Below are 17,470 nucleotides of genomic sequence, written 5' to 3' on the forward strand. Positions count from 1 at the left end.
GACCCTCACCCTGCCAGAGATCGGAAAAGCCACCGCTGAAGATGAGACTCTGACCCGTGTCAAGAATGCCCTGGATACCGGAAGCTGGACAAGGTTTTTGGAAGAAGCACAAGGACTTCGTCCGGAGATAAGCCATGCCCGACAACAGCTATGGCAGATCCGCCATGAACTGAGCGTCGGCGATGAAGGCATTATACTGCGAGGACATCTCATCGTGGTGCCGGAGAACCTCCAACAACAGACTCTTGCGATCGCCCACACGGGCCACCAAGGAACAGCCAAGACGAAGGCCAGGCTACGCAACAAGGTGTGGTTCCCGGCCATGGATCGCATGGTGGATGAGATGGTGCGTTCCTGTCATGCCTGCACCATCACGGGGTCAGATCCAGCCCCAGCCCCAGTCATTACTGAAGAACCGGCGACAACACCCTGGACTCAGATGAGCGTAGACTTCGGGAGCTTCCCAGACGGTCGACACACGCTGGTAGTCGTGGACTCCTTTTCGAAGTTCCCCGTCGTGGAGCTGCTCTCGTCCACAGCGTTTGGACCAGTCAAGAAAGCATTGGACCACATCTTTGCCACTATGGGACTCCCAGAAGAGGTGAAATCGGACAATGGACCCCTTTTTCAAGGGCGAGAGTTCCAAGCATACCTAGATGGCCTGGGGATCAAACACCGCAAGATCACACCACTGTGGCCGCAAGCAAACGGCGAAGTGGAGAGGCTCATGCGGACTCTCAACAGGGCGCTCCGCATCGCTGTTAACGATGGCAAGGACCCAGAAACTGCGTTGGATCAATTCCTGAGTGCATACCGACAAACCCCTCATAGCACCACTCATTGCACGCCGGCGCATGTCCTATTCAAAAGGGCACCAAGAGGCAACATCCCTGCGTCCTCCACATGGACCCCTGAAGAGAGAGATAGTGATGCCATCCAAGCACGGAGGACTGTCACGAACCAGAAAGCAAGCGAAAGAAGACATGCGAGACACCCCGGGTTGCAAGAAGGAGACACCGTCGTGGTACGAGATCGGCACCCTGGGTGGAAATTTAGAACCCCATTTGAACCAGAGCGATGGATCGTGGAGAAAATTCGAGGAACAATGGTGACTGCCCGCCTCGGCCAACAGACTGTCACACGAAATGTATCCTGTTTCAAGAGAATAGGAGTGTCGGATGGCATTCCCCAGGAGGCCGACGAAGCCATCGATGACGGCGCAGATGGTCCGGATGATGGAAGAGCGGGGGCCCAAAACTCCGCGCCCTTACAGAGCCGTGACCAGCCAGAAGAAGATAGGCGTCACCTTGGTGGGCCCCGAAGTGAAACAACAGGGTGCACCTCTTCCTCCCGAGATGAAGCAACAACCCCGGCTGGGGCTGTTGAGTCTCCTACCCGGTCCAACCACAGATACCACCTGCGGCCCAATCCTGGGCCGAGCCAAAGACTCCGAGACTTTATATGCACTTCCCCGTAGCCATTGTGTTTGGACAGTTTACATGTGAACTAAATTGAAGGAGGGATGTAGAGAGCCACCCGGCCTCTCACCAACATTGTAGCAACACACACACAAGCACGCCTTCACCCTCGGGACGGGCACGCCCCGAGGTATATATTAAAAGCGCGGAAGACCGCTCGGGGTCTTTCCAGCATACCCTCTAACCTGTGTGCGTGTCCAGTCATTGCGTGCTCCACGCCACGTGCGAGGCCCAGACCTAGCGCACCACAATTTATAAGACCAATAGCGCAAACTTTCCTAATGCGAGACCTATTGCATTTCCAATGCCTGTTTACTGGGGTACTGATTATATAAAAGAAGGAATGCATAATTCTCTCTGAGATGCAAAATAGGACATTTTACTCCCTTGCATGTCCACCTGTATATTACGTACACGTGCGAGTCCAGGCATCCAAATTTGAAAGTCGCGTTTCGTACTACGTTTCTTGCAGAGATCGGATGTTGTACGTAAGAGAAATAGACTCGCATAATGTGACAGGTAATCGAAATAGAAAACAGACACACATCACGAATCTCTGCCCAGACCTCGTGAAGGCGGCGGCCATCTTAACATTGCAATAATGTTCATATGTTATGATATATCTCACACTGATCCGACACTACCTAAATATCTAGAATAAAGAGTCTCAATACTGCTGCTTATATAAAAGTGTGTACCAATATATATATAATATATATACGCACAAACATATATATATATATATATTTTGCTCAACTGATTTGTGCTTTGTTTTCAAAGTAGTCTACATATACTGGCTATTTCTCCAGATTGAAACTGAACATAAGGCAGGCTGACACCTTTCCAAACTGGTCTTGGTCGTACTTCACGCCTGTAGAATATTTTCAGCCTACTCGTCTTTCCCACGGGTGTACATTCAGTCTTTTTTCTGTGTCTATGCCGGTGTAAACTGCGATTCCCGGAAGCCGGTAATGAATGGCTCTTCTACCTTGTCCCGTTAGCTAGAATCCTCACCGGCCTTGTGTACCGGGCGCCGGGTTGATGCTGAGGCTCTCGGCCTGGAAGTTACTGCGGTGTGTCCCGGGTTACCCGCTCCGGCCCTACGCCTGCTCCAGCACTTGTAGCACAACTCGCGGGATGGAGAAGGCGGTGGTGCGCTGTGTGCCTTCGGAGCCCAAGCTGACCCTCTCCTTTACTCTTGACGGCAGTCAGAAGCACATGCAGCGGGACCAGTCGGAGCCTCTGGGCCGGGCGCTGGCCCGCATCGCAACCAACGCCGTGAAGGCAGCCCAGAGCAGCAAGGCCAAGAAATTCAAGCGCGGCGGGAAGGCCTCCCCGTCCGCCTCCCCTGCAGAGCCGTCCGTGCGCCTCTACTACCAGGAGCAGCAGCTGCCAGACGAGCTGCTCAACGCCGAGGCCTGGCGGGACGGCGCCGTTCTGCATGTGGGGGATGCCCGCTATACGGTGGAGCGCAACCCGCCCTCCTTCCGCCAGGCGCAGCTTCCCCGCCACATCATGGCCGGCTTCCCCATCTGCCCCGCTCTGCATATCGAGTTCGGGCAGCTGGAGGCCTCGCTCTTCCGCTGGTTCAAGGAGGCGCCAGAGGAGAACGGAGGCTGGGCCCCCGTGGGCAGCCAGCGGGTCTACACGCCGACCAACCCGGACATCGGGCTGCGGCTGAAGCTGCACTGCACTCCGGGCAGCGTGGACCCGCCGCGGTACGGCGCCGCCTGGGAGGTGGAGGCCGGCTGCACGGTGGAGGCCGGGCCCGGGGTATGCGCCTTTGAACAGCGGCACCTGTACACGCAGCGGGTGAGCGCCGAGCCGCTGCTCCGCACAGTCTCCTATAACATCTTGGCGGACACGTACGCGCAGACCGAGCATTCCCGGGTCGTTCTCTACCCCTACTGTGCGCCCTACGCCCTGGACATGGACTACCGGCAGACCCTACTGCGCAAGGAGCTCAGCGGCTACAACGCGGACCTGCTCTGCCTGCAAGAGGTGGACTGCCCTGTCTTCACGGACAGTCTCTGCCCAGCCCTGGATGCTTTCGGCTTGCAGGGCCTCTTCAAGCTGAAGGAGAAGCAGCACGAGGGCCTCGCCACCTTCTACCGGCCGGACAAGCTCACCCTGCTCAGCCAGCATGACATCTGCCTCAGCGATGCTTTGCTGGCCGAGCCCATGCACGCCGAGCTGCTAGAGAAGCTGTCGGACTACGGGGCGGCCAAGGGGCAGCTGTTGCAGAAGGCCACTGCCTTACAGGTGAGCGAGGGGTGGGGCGACTGTTGCATCTCTGGGGCTAATCTGCACAGGTCTGCTGCGACCGCAATCATACTGCATACTACCCTTGACGAGGCGTTGGGCGTCCTATTGGTACCAATTAGGCCACGGGCAGCCGGCCTTGGCATTATATGTTGTTGTTTTGAGGTGTTGCCTAGTGACCGATGTGAATGATTGGATCTTGTTCCCATCTCTGCGCCACTTGCCTTCTGGCATCATCACAAGTGTTCATATGCCTGTGATGGGCAAACCGCATCATTTCGTGTGCCTTTGGGCATTTGACATAATTATGAAACGTGTTGCTGCCTCCCTTTTGTGACGAACAGTCGTGACCCCCCCCCCCCCCCCCCCCCCCCCCAATCCCAACTTTTGTCTGCTTATGAACCAAGTTTGTGCTTGTAGTGTGGAATCACGACAATAAAAAGGTGTTGTCAAGGTTAATTTATTATCTGTATAAAAGGGCCCGCAGGAGCGGGGATAAGAACAACATATACGCCACCGGAGTCATCTGTCAAGTGTCAGATAGCTAACGTGACGTCACATAAATACGTGTTGAAGATTCCATGGTGACACCGAATGATGTCAGACCATGGAAAAGGAAAACATACTATAATCTACAACCAAACACTTTGCAAATGACAATTAATGATACAACAGTGCTATACAAATCCCAACCTGGTTGGCAGTCCCAAATAACATAAGCAACTGCTGATGCAAATAACCAAAGCATGGGAGTCAGTGGACAGCAACCAGTAACAATGGTGTAGGAAAGTGACGCGTCAAACTGTTGTGTGGAAATGCTTCAATTAGTAACCGCTGAATGTAGGGATTTAAGTGGGTCGGGCCCTGCCGGTGCTCATCACTGTCAGTTCCAAAAAACAGGCGCTGAGACGGGCCGCACCGTCGGGGTGAAAACAAATCTGAACTCTGCACCAATACCATCCTTCACTGACTTTAATGTAACTTCAACCATGCTCGTTATAAATCTTTCACAGGTTCATCATGTCAGAACGGAAGTATTTTCAATATTATATACAGGGCTACTGGATTTATGTGGCAGCAGATGGCCAAATTATGTGGCAGGGTCGAGTAAATTATGCGCCAAGAAAATAAAATTATGTGCCATATTTTGTTTTTATACTTGTTAGTTACTCCCTGGGCATTGGTTGCACATCATTAGTATCAATTTAATATTCAAATACAATCAATAAGCAACATAAAGGTGACCAGTCCAACTTTGCAAAGGGCCTTCTGCCATGTGTCCACTGCGCTTTTAGTAGCTTTTGAACCGTTTCAGCTAGAAACAAAACAAAACTACAGATTTTACAGCAGTTGATTATGTGGTAAATTCGTCAAACCCATAATAATGCGAAAATCGTCACAGCCGCACAATCATATAATTACAATGGCCCTGACTAAATACAATGAAGCTGTAGTTGTTTCTTATTTATCTCCTGCTCCTAAGAACCATTGACAAAGCCAACCGTGAGACTTTTTGTAGGTGTAATGTTACTTGTTGTATTATATATCTGGATGCAATGACGGAAGCAACAAACTACCAGTCGGGCGACACACTATGCTAACCACAGATTTTTAGCTTGCGTGTTTTTAAGCCACACCCATAATTACATCGGCCACGCACCTTTGAGAGGTCCCCCAGGTTTTTCATCTCACTTAAAGCCCTGGCTAAGTGTATTATTCGGCCTTGCTCCCTCGCTTCTATCTATTACAGAATGAGGCAGGTATGCCTTCATAGACACAATCCCAGCATAGTTTGGCGAAATAAAGTCACCCCCTTATCTTGTCCTGTTAATACCAAGGCATAAGATACCACCATACCAGTTGCCCCAGAATGGACTGGGTGGGAGGAAGGGAAATGGATGGAAGTGAGGAGACAGGGCTATGAGTAATGAAATTACCAGTAAGTAATTGAGGCATTACCACCTCGTACTTCCCTCCATGACAAAATGAGATGTACAAAAGCAAGAAACCAGGAAACCTAAGGTTGCATGTTGTAATTCTTTATTATATATACACAGCAAACACAAGGAGGTGATGGACAGAGCACTGGAACTTTCCAGACCCCCTCCCCCCGTGGCAGATCTGGGTTTAATTTATCATCATTCTTTGGGACTTTTCCAATTGGGCACGTGGTCAAGACTGATTTGCATATGGCTGGGTTCAAACTAGAATGGCATGGTGATAAAAAAAAACCGATGGATTTAGGCCCAGATTTCTGTACTGGGGTGAGTGTGTGACATTGTTCTCCATTCTGTCCATCAATTGTTCATTTTGAATTTGTCACCCCGAGTGGGATGTGTACGCCCAGATGCGGGAAAGGTGCTCTCCTTGCTTCTGGAGTGAAGCTATCCTGGCTGACGAGGGGTGAAACCCCGAAACTGGTCCCAGGATGTTTGTTTCCAGTCCAAGGAGGACCTGGCCAGGCAGTTCAGGCTGGACTGTTCCCATTGGGCACAGGGTCGAGACTGATTTGCATATGGCTGGGTTTAAACTGGAATGGCATGGTGAGCAATAAAACAATAGATTTAGGCCCAGATCTCTGTACTGGGGTGAATGTGTGACCTTGTTTGCATTCTGTCCATCAATTGTTCTTTTTTGCATTTGCCACCCTGAGTGGGACGGGTATGCCCAGATGTGGGTCCTGAGCTCTCTAAGCCACTGGAGCCTTCACGATAACTCTGTATGCCTTTCTGTTTGTTATCCGTCTAGTTGGCTGGAGCGTTAGGATGAACAAAAGGCTACACTGTCCTGCTCTACAAAGCACCCAACAAAAACACTGCCATACTCACATGCATTATAATTTGTTGTGTGCTGATAAACAACATAGAAAAGCTGCTGCAGCAGACCTATAGTGCAGAAGAAGTCAGATAGGGCAAAGTGGCCGATGCATGGCCCTTCCTCTTCAGTGCCTCCAGTTACTTTATATGACTAAGCTGCAATTGAGTTGGTCACAAACATAACCTCACAACTATGATGGCGGTTCCCTAGACTACTGCTGCTTAAGACAAGACCAAAACAAGTATCGCTACCAGAATTTAAGTTAAGGTGGTGTCAACCTCTGTTTGGACCCAGCAGTATGCAAATCAGCCTTGACCCTGCTCTAATAGGACCAGTCCAGCTTGAACAGCTAGGCCTGTCTTGGGTTGCTTGTGTTGTGGTTCAGGGAGGCCCTGGCATTTCGGGCTTTACTGTTCCTATTGGAGAAGGAAGCAAGACCGATTTTTCATATGGCTGGATCAAAACTAAGGTGGCCATGTGAGCAAAAGAAGGAAGGGTTGGAATGCTATCCCAAACTATTGCTAGTGGTTAGGCACATTGCAGGCATTCCTCCCATTATATTTTGTGTGTTTGATAGATTAACGTTTGTGCCTACAAGGTTTGAAGTGAATATGCCCAGAAGCCTCTGAAGTTCGGTTTTAGTGAGCTCAAGGAAAAGAAAAACGGATGATAAATATGGAAAAAAGTAGTGACCGGATTAAAAAGATAGTGTACTTTATTTTACCTTTTGGCATAAATAACATTCCAATTTTACCTCCAACATATAGCCCTTGAAATATGTTATGGATGGCAGTTTCGATTTTCTAACAAAGGTAGATATTTCCGTCCTATTGACCTTGCTTTGTAGAATGAGGGTACACTCTATTCTGAGGACATTATCGTATTGTATGCATTTTCTTAATACTTTTTCTTAATATATTTGAAATTGTCTTGCAGGTGTCTGTTTTTCAGTCGACAAAGGATCCTTCTAGAAAGATATGTGTTGCAAACACTCACCTATACTTTCATCCGAAAGGTAATTTTCTGGTATCTGCTAATGCTTTATATTTTTAATATCTATTGTATCTGAATCTTGGGTCCAGAAGCTAGTCTCAAACGGCTTCAATATCCTGTTCAAAACAAATGCTTGGTTAGTGCACATCATGGCAATACTATTTTTTTAGGTCGAGCCTGGGCAACGCATGCGCTGCTCTGTGAGGCATGCTGTATTGAGGTAAGAGCTTAAAGGTCCGCCCACATTTTCCATTGGCTAGTGTCATTGTCCACTGTAAACTGTGGCTGTTCAATGGTCAAAAGGCTTAGTAGTCCTGCCTTGTCTCATTTCGTAACCTCTCATGGCAACCCCCCTCACCCCCAGTTATCTGTGTTGTTTAATTACAGCCTCCAAGCACTGTTTTCTCACATAGCTTTGTCTTGCCCGCACATGTGCTCACCTAACGCGGATACAAAAATGTATAGCTTTCATTTGCAATGCAATTGGTCTCGCATTTGCGAGAGCTTAAGCTATTGGCATTGTAAATGAAAGGCATTGTCATTTACAATGCCAATAGCTCAAACTCTCATAAATGTGAGACCTATTGCATTGCAAATGCTTGTTTTATTTCGCAGTTACTGGACTCTGTGTGACACCATTTTAAGTGTAAAAGGGGAGCTCCTTGCAGGGATGTCAGGTGAGGACCCCCCTGCAGAAATATCCATTGGTGTGCAGCTTATCTGACTCTTTGGCATAGTTTTTAAGTTACTCAGACATTAATACCGTATTGTTTAAAAATATATATATTTTAAAGCCAGGCAGAAGGTAAGGATTTATTTGCAGCCTATTGTAATAGCAAACCACATTTTTTCAATGTGGGCCTCACGTGCAGCATTTTTTCTGTTAGAGTCCAGTGGTTCCCAAACTTTTGACTCCTGAGGACCCCCATTGAGTGACCACTGGAAGCCGGGGACCCCCCCAAGCAATTTGCACGATTAAATTTCAAACATTAAAACGGTATTTTAAAAAAATGAACACGTGTGCATAGAAAACAAATACTCGAGTTACTAAGAATTTTTGTGTTATGTATTTGAAAGAATTTGCAAACAATGGGAAGGTTGGTGCTGCTTCTCCGTGACTAACTTTTAAATGGTTTATTTTATTTCACACAGTACGAGGCTCCTGCTCCTGCCAGGGCCAGACTAGAAACCCAAAGTAACCATGTCAAATGTTTTCAGACTAGTCCCCATAGAGTGCACACCAAGTGCAGTGAGTGAGCCTAACTACTACAAAGGGGGCTTTGGGGGGCTCTCTCCCCCCCCCCCCCCCCCCGCCCCCCCAAGAAAATTTAGGAAACAATGGTGCATTCTACAACACATGTATCATTTTATATTGAATTGTATTCGCTTTTAAAGAGTAGTAAATTATGACCTTAATATGCACCAGGATATGACTAATATTTGTTGGGGTTCTTCAATGGTTCCCTTATTACCACCTTCCAACTGTGCCTCTCATCTCTCCATATCCCCTCCGTCACATGTATTTCATTTGTTTTATAGCATCTCTCATACCATTGTAGCATGTCAGAGCACTTTACATCACACACATAGAGACCATGAATCATACGTGTAAATCAGTGTATAGAACATGTTACATAAGGCAATAAATCTTGCGATAATTTCTTGAGGCAAGATACTTTGCTCTTTGTCATGTACTGCGACCACTATCTGCAGATTCGCAAGCGCTTTATTCTACTGACCTTAATGCAGGTCAGGCCGGCCCTAACCTATCTGCAGATGTTCGAATAGCCCTAGGGAAATTTTTAACATCGCTAGTTTTTTAGATGCTGTACTTAGAGCAAGGAAAAAGTGCGGGCTTATGGGTTTCGATTTGTTATTATCTTAAAATTCGGTAATGAGTCTTTTTATACTATGTGTATTTTATAATAGTTATTTCTGGCATTTCTTTTTTAATTTATACTTGACTCCTCTTTTTAATATGTATTCTATATCTGTACTGTACCTATGATGGATTTGTGTAATATTTGGTTCTATGTGATGGTTATTTTAACCTGCTTTTATGGTTTTGAATAACTGATTAAAGTGATTTTGACTGACTGACTGTTACATAATGCAAAGGGGACTACAAGGTGTAGGATTCACAAGTCATTCATACTGTTAGGTAGTTGTAAAGAGTGCTTGGTATGGAGACTCACAAACCCACGATTCAGAACATAACACAGTGGTTAGCATTGACTTTAACAATACAAATGTATTTCCACCCAAATAACCCTTTTTAGCAACATCAGGATAATGAAAGACTGGGAAAAACATAAGTTACTAGCTTGTACCATGCAGTTTGCAAGCAGCTCTTTGATGATAGTTTATCGGTTACTGTGCTACACTACGATTGTCACTTATGAACTGCACACTAACAAAAGAATCTCTGTGACAAAAGCAGTAACCCACTGACCTATGCACATAAAATACTGTTTTTTAATATGAATGGTACACTTTCTTTGCAGTAGGCATATTTACCCTCTGTGCTACATTAGATAAGTCAAAGACGCCACTGGACACAACTCTCATCTCTCTCCAGCATTAATCACTGGCGTTATCTTGACACTTTTATTGTTGCTCAAAAACTGCCTATTCTATAAGGAACTTTGCATTGCTTTTAAAACTTCTGCCTGAGGACCACCTAGGAATGTGTCCGGGACTCCTGGGGGTCCGCGGATCCCAGTTTGGGAAACACTGTGTTAGACCAAAGTGTAGGTAACTGATGATTGCACCTTGTTAAGTTGTTCACCCAATTCCGAATCTGATTTTTAAATTTGCAAACGTTCACACTGTTCTCCCAAGGTCATGACCCCTTTTATATTGTTAAAGTTTTATTAACCCTATTCCGAGTGAACTCCCCATCAGTTCATATGTCAGGTGCACCAATAAGGGGGAAGGGTTAGATTTTATGTTTAAAAAAAAATCTTCTCTTTTTTTCCCCCTGTAAGTTTACTTCTAACCGCAGTGGTACATTTATTTGTCCATTGAAGTACACATGGCCTGATTACAAGTTGGTAGATGTTTTTTGACACCTGCATTCACCCCTGGTTGCGCCGGGATTGGAATTATGAGGTGCATGGTATTTACCGCATCCAGTAATTACTGGATGCATTAAATATCTTAGTTCTTGTTTGGCCGGTTAACCCTGCTGGAATTTAACTTGAAAACAGGTGTCCAGTATTTACTGTGCAGTGCAGATTTTGGTCCGGTGAGCATAAAAATCGGCACATTATTCCCCAAAAACTCATAAAAGGTGCAATTTATTGCACCCGATAAAGTATCTGAGTTTCATTATTTATCTGGTGCGATTAAAAAGCACCTGGATTCTGACAAACTCTGAATCAGTGCCGTAGTGGCTTACTTTAAAGGTTTCTGCAAACAGAACTCATAACAACATGTTGAGGTATTGGTTTGCAGTTCTCAATAGTTTTAATTCATTTACAGTAATCTTGCTTTTCTAGATTGCATCTGTGATATCGCTACCCGTTCACAAAACTCATAACTGACTAAAAGGTAAGCGGTCTTATAAGAATCCGATCTTGTGCCTATGTAATACTTTGAGAAGAGACATTAAGAAAATACCACTAATGGCTCAACTACAGTGGGATGATGCCCCACTGAAACCTGGCTGAGAATGAATGGAGCAAGGCCTGTGCGTTGGTGCAGAATGTGGCTAGTAATGCCAGGCATAAATTGTCATTTTTTTTTACTTACACCACACCTACTTTACTCCACTAAGATTTAAGCGCGTATACCCGGCCAGATCGGCTGCTTGCTTGAGATGTAGTGTAGCCGATGCATCCTTTGTAACACATGACGTGGTCCTGCCAGCAGGTTGCTTATTACTGGACGTTGATAGAGGCTAGACCTTGTGGTGCGACTCGTGGCTGTTTGTTAAACCTTGCCTATTGGTCTTACTACCCAAGCCAAAGAAGCAACACAAAATCAAAAGTCAATTAGCATCTGTGGGACTGTTGTTCGCTAAAAGAATAGCCACTCATTGGCTTGATTCCAGAGTTCTCAGGGTTCAGTCCCGAATGAGTGATATTTTGGCTTGGGTAAGTCCTGAGAAGGGATGCGTGAGTGAAGCGCGGAGGGGCGAGAATGCCAAGGATGACCTGGAAGTATGGGCGGAAAAGATTTGCCTACTGATAACAAGTTTGTAAGATGGCCTCTCTCAGGGCAATGAGCAACCAGAGTGGCAACAGGAGTCCAGAGATGACCCATAATGTGCATGGGTAGGGGAGAATTGAAAAAGTTATCTACCCTCTAGGGTGCTTAATAGGCTGTGGGTGGGGTTGGTGGAAGAGTTAGCGACGGCATTTATTCGTAGCAAGAGTGCTGTGGTTGCAGTATACTGGTTTTGTAATGGAGATTAGTAGCGTTACCTCAATCAATCAGGGGATTTATATAGCTTGCTACTCACCCGAGAGGGTCTCAAAGCGCTTGGGGGGGGGGGGGGGGGGGGGGGGGGGGGGTGAGAAAAGACTGCTCCGGATCAGTCGAAGAGCCAGGTCTTGAGGGTCTTCCTGAACGCGTGCAGGGTTGGGGAGCGTCTGATGTTCACCGGGAGCTCGTTTCAGGTCTCTGCTGCGATGTATGAGAAGGCTCTTCCTCCAGGCTTGTTTCTGCAGATGCGGGACCTCTGCCAGGGCGAGGTCGGCAGAGCATAGGGTGCGTGGAAGGAGACTCTCGTTGAGGTATTTGGGTCCGATGTTGTTGAGGGCTTTGTAGGCATGGATGAGGAGTTTGAAAGTGACTTTTAAATAAAAAAAAATGTACATTGTAGCTTTTTATTTTAGTACAGATACTAACTCGACAGGGAGCTAGTGAAGGCCGCGTATGTGTTGGGTAATGTGCTTGTACCTCGGAGTTCAGAGTACTAGTCTGGCTGCAGTGTTCCGGATTGTTTGGAGTCTGTGTAGGAGAGTTTTGTTGATTTCGGCATAGAGGGCGTTGCCGTTATCAAGTCTGCTGGTTATGAGTGCGTGGGTGCCGGTCCTTCTGGAGTCGAAGGGGATCCATTTGAAAGGCCTATGGAGGATCCGGAGGCAGTTGAAACTGGTGGAGGCGACGGCTTTGACTTGGAGGTTCATGCATAGGGAGGAGTCGAGGATGATGCCGAGGTTCCAGGCGTGGTCGGTGTGGGTGGGTGATATCCCGAGGGCGGGCGGGCGGCCACCAGTTGTCGTCTCAGGCGGTAGAGCAGGGTCCGAGGATGAGGATCTCGGTCTTCTCAGAGTTGAGCTTCACATAGCTGTCCCTCATCCAGGCTGCTACATTCTTCATTCCTTACTGGAAGCAGAGTCTGGTGTCTTCTAGATTCTTTGTGAGGGAGAGGATGAGCTGAGTGTCGTCAGTGTAGGATACGATGCGGAGTCCATGTTGTCTGACGATGGCGGCGATGGAGGCCATGTAGATGTTTAAATGGAGTAAGACCCACCGCCGCTGCTATGTACCTAACTATTCCCTGGTCTGTATCATGTTATTATTCAGCCTACGTGTGTTTACATGTGCTGCTGTAATGTATGTATGCCTGTGTGTGGTACATTACATGGAGGTCTGTGGGTTCCACAAGTTCATAAGTTGGCCTCTCTCAGGCCAATGAGCAACCAGAGGGGCAACAGGAGTCAAAAGATGACCCATAATATGCATTGGTAGGGGACAATTGAAAAAGTTATCTACCCTCTAGGGTACTGAATAGACTGCGGGTGGGGTTGGTAGAAGATTGAGCGACCACATTTAGGACTCGTAGCAAGAGTGCTGTGGTTGCATTATACTGTTTTTGTAATGGAGATTAGTAGAGTTACCTGTGCAAGTGGAGTAAGGCCTACCGCCACTGCTGTGTACATAACTCTTCATTGGTCTGTATCGTGTTATTATGCAGCCTACATGTGTTTACATGTGCTGCTGTAGTGAATGTATGCCTTTGTGTGATACAGTACATGGAGGTCTGTGGGTTCCCCATTGGAAGCTCAGGGCTTTGGCAAAGCATGTGGATGGAACTGTCACAGGCAGATTTGTGGATTGCCTGCATTCCTGGGAATTGGGTGGGATACACACCAGAGAAAGGGACAGCCAGGCTTTCTTTTGTACCTCCAAAAGGGTTCTTTGACTCTGAAAAACTCGCTGATCAGTGGGGTGAGGGTGCTGGGTACACCTTAGGAAGGAATGGGGGTTTGTAAGAGAATCGTAAAGAATAGGGGTGAGGGCCTTTATAACATTTTGGTAGGCACATATCTGTGTGCCTGACCTCCAGATGTGATGCTCTAGATATCAGTGTGGCTGACCACCAGATGTGATGCTCTAGACACTCCAATGGCCTGTGTTGTGGGACTATCAAGAGTGGAGTTGCTACTGCTGTGACAGACTGCTTCCTGGGCAAAGGTCCGGGCAATAGAAGGGGCATTTCAAAGTGGGTAGCCCCGACACAACAGAAGCTAGACACTAAATCACTTGTGTCTGGAAATGGATATGGATTATTAAAGGGGGAGTGTCAACCTCCTCAAAAATTTGTCAGACTGTAGCTGTACATCACTCTTGAGAAGCACAGCTTGACTTCAGCCTGTTGTGACTAGAATTATGGGCTAAGGTGTGCCACCCTTGCTGGAGAATCAAGACTACTTGCCCTGGAGCATCCTGCCGAAACCAGAGGAACCTATGAGGGCGGAGGGTGCCATAAGGAAGTGAGGTCCAGTGTGAAGCCTGTTGAGTGGATCCCTGAAGAAGATTGAGATTCTGGTCCACGTCTGGAACGCTGGTTGTCTGGCGATTTTTGAGACCCACGTATCCCAGATGGAGGTGGTGAAGATTAGGGGCTGTCGTCCTTGCGCATCACTGTGACAGAAGAGGGCCTTCGCCATTTGGAGAGCTGTCGCCCTGTGTGCCGTTCTTTGCAAACGCTGTATGCCAGTGGGAGGCCCTAGTGAAGACTAAGCGGTGTCACCCTGGAGCAGCGTGCAACAGTGAACCATAGTCTGTTGCGACCTGTGGAAGCAGAGATTTGACTCAACCACCCAAACCGAGAAGCACCTGCGTCTGCTACCAAACTCATGTAGACTTACCACGTGACTAGTGGAATGTCATGGACTCTTGGTGGCTCGCCCGCATCTTCCAGACTTGTGCTCACCGCCGGTATCCCCCAGTCACTCTCCCTAAATCTCCAATCCTCTCCTTCTATTTGGTGAGGCTGAGCAGCATTAATTTTTATTTGTATTACTCCCAATGGCCATGGTAGAGGGAGTTTGAGTGATGACTTTTCTTTTTTTTATTTGGTTGGTACATAGATGGTAAAGGTTTTTTGGACCGTCAAATTTTGCGTTGGGTCTCTAAAAAGCAAAATGAAAATTCACCAAATCTAGAGACGGCACCAAATGACAGAAAATCTGCTGTGCTATTTGGAGTTAAGTGGTTTCAGAGAGTTTCTTGAGAAAATCCCCTACGGAAAATCCTATATTTAAAAAAGTTATGGGAATAGTCTTATACCTTTTTTAAAACCTTTTTAAAAAACCCATGTACATCATACTAAGAACCCTGAAAGCTCGGACTGCAATTGCAGTTTCCCCATAGTTTAGTGCAAATTGTTGGGACTGATTTTAAGGTGGAACAATGGGATTGCAGCGGGGTTAGATTGATACTTGACCTCCAATGGAATGATGACACTTTTCTCAAAGTTCAAATTTGATAAACTAGTGGTTCACCACATTGGGAATGTTCAGGTTAGTTATAGGGTTTACAGGTCTGAGCACACATACATTGAAATTATTGTAGAGCAATTATGGTTGCTTGTAAGCTTTAGCATTATTTTAAGGATTTATGAAATGCGTATGCGAGATCAGTCTTCATGAAATGTTGTTTGAATTAGGTTTATTTTGTGATATTCTACTGGCAGGTATTAAATTGCTTAGGCCAATGCCTTTGCTGGCTTTTTGATCCTAAATTAACTACCGAAAGCTAAGGAGGTACTATCGATTTTAGATAATCATTTTTGAAAAGCAGATCTAATAATGCCTTTTTTCAAATTGTACGCTATATCAAAATATCACAAATTCTGCGTTTTATTTTCCAGTTCATATTTTGTTTTTAGTTGTGATTGCATATTATCAATGCTTTTACTAATTTATAATGGCAGTTTAAACTCTATTAATGCATACAATTTACTTAGTTAACTTGAGAGTAATTTAAGAACGAATGTAGCCTTTATTCTCTAGTGACTGTTTTTGTGCTGAATCAATTCCATATTTGCTAATGCTGCATTTGTTTACAGGATCCCCACTACTTTGTCTTGTTGAAATCATATGTAAAAAACTGGGATGTGGCTCAAAGGGAGTGCGGTGTTCTATTTATACATAAGGAATAATACCAGTAATCTTATGATATTAATCTATTGCTTTTCTATGTTCCTAGGTGGTAACATACGCCTCCTTCAAAGTGCCATAGCTCTTACCCACATCAAGAATGTTGCATCTGAGTTGTATCCTGGAATACCTATAATTTTCTGTGGGGATTTCAACAGTATACCATCATCTGGAATGTATAATTTTTTCAGAAATGGGTGCGTACCTGAGGATCATGAAGATTGGACGTCCAATGGAGAGGACGAGAGGTGTAACATGTCCCTCGCTCATTCATTCAAACTGAAAAGTGCTTGTGGGGAACCTGCTTACACCAATTATGTGGGTGGGTTTCATGGGTGCTTGGATTACATTTTTATTGACTCTGATGCTTTGGAGGTTGAGCAAGTAATCCCTTTGCCAAGTCACGAAGAAGTGACTACACACCAGGCATTGCCTAGCGTGTCTCATCCCTCTGATCACATAGCACTTGTTTGTGACTTGAAGTGGAAGTAGTGTTTGAAAATATATTTATTGCACATTTTTAAACTGGTGTCAATATAATTATCACCAAGGATGCAACAAAGAGACGCTTTGCCACAGTGGAAAAATCCTTTGGCCATTCTACATTGACGCCAATGTATATGAGCCTTCATCAACTGTGAAGCACAATGTTTACGGTTTTGGATGTACTGGTGCAGAGCGAGACTGTCCATTAGTGGATTTTTGATTCGAATTTCAAACACTAAAACTTATTTGAAAGTGCTTTTCTCTTTGAGGATTTAACATGTACTTTTTGCTTTGAATATTCTTGTACAGATATGAACTTGATTAAATATTTTGAACTATATGCATCTTGAAACTCAGTTGCAGAGATCTTTATCATATTTGCCTGTTACCCTAATACTTTGAAAATTGAATATATTTATGAAACTGACAATTATTTCTAGAGTATCATACATTTTTAAAATCATTTTTATGATTATAAGAGTATTTTATTAAAGATGTATAGGATGCATCTAAATAAATGTGCATTTAAATTGAACGCTGAGGAAGCTGACCGGTTATTGAAGTGGGCAAATAAAATTGAACGCTTCAGCCCTAATTGAATTTGCCTTGAAAAAAGCCCTTCATTATTGTAGGTTAATACATTTAAACTATATTCAAAACACCATGTGGGTTACAGGATAGTCTGCTTGGCGATTAAACTCAGATTACCAGTTGACCAACCGGTAATAAATCCATCTGGAAAAATGTACATTTGATTCGAGGACATACTCTCAAAGAAAATCAATTGACTTCTGAATAATGTACATTTTTTATTCAACTTTCACATCAATAGTTGGCACAGCCAACACGTGTTTTGTGACACCGTTGCTTTTTGTTCCAATAAAAACATAAACAATTTTAAGTACACACTTCCAAAATGTGTACATAAAATGTTTGTTTTAGTTCATGTTGGCTCTGGCTGTGTCAACTATTGATGTGCAATCAGACTAAAACCATACTCTATTCGAAAGTGAATTTCTCTTCTTTGAGAGTTTGTCT

General features: G+C 45.5%; 1 protein-coding gene across 1 annotated transcript; it reads left to right on the plus strand.

The window, feature by feature from the left end:
• Window positions 1-2,398: 2,398 nt before the first annotated feature.
• On the plus strand, window positions 2,399-16,772 carry PDE12 (phosphodiesterase 12). Its single transcript, XM_086939113.1, has 3 exons — window positions 2,399-3,740; window positions 7,494-7,572; window positions 15,996-16,772. The coding sequence occupies exons 1-3, from the start codon at window positions 2,520-2,522 to the stop codon at window positions 16,436-16,438; spliced, it is 1,743 nt and encodes a 580-aa protein (XP_086795239.1). The 5' UTR covers window positions 2,399-2,519; the 3' UTR covers window positions 16,439-16,772.
• The last annotated feature ends 698 nt before the right edge of the window (window positions 16,773-17,470 follow it).

The sequence above is a fragment of the Lissotriton vulgaris genome, chromosome 9 (genome assembly GCF_964263255.1).
Source record: "Lissotriton vulgaris chromosome 9, aLisVul1.2, whole genome shotgun sequence".
NCBI classification, from domain to species: domain Eukaryota; kingdom Metazoa; phylum Chordata; class Amphibia; order Caudata; family Salamandridae; genus Lissotriton; species Lissotriton vulgaris.

Excerpts from the sequence above, each read along its gene's own strand:
- PDE12 (XM_086939113.1), top strand. The coding sequence starts at position 2,520 with ATGCTGAGGCTCTCGGCCTGGAAGTTACTGCGGTGTGTCCCGGGTTAC. Across the intron at positions 3,741-7,493 it reads AGAAGGCCACTGCCTTACAG|GTGTCTGTTTTTCAGTCGAC; the intron begins GTGAGCGAGGGG and ends ATTGTCTTGCAG. Across the intron at positions 7,573-15,995 it reads CCTATACTTTCATCCGAAAG|GTGGTAACATACGCCTCCTT; the intron begins GTAATTTTCTGG and ends CTATGTTCCTAG.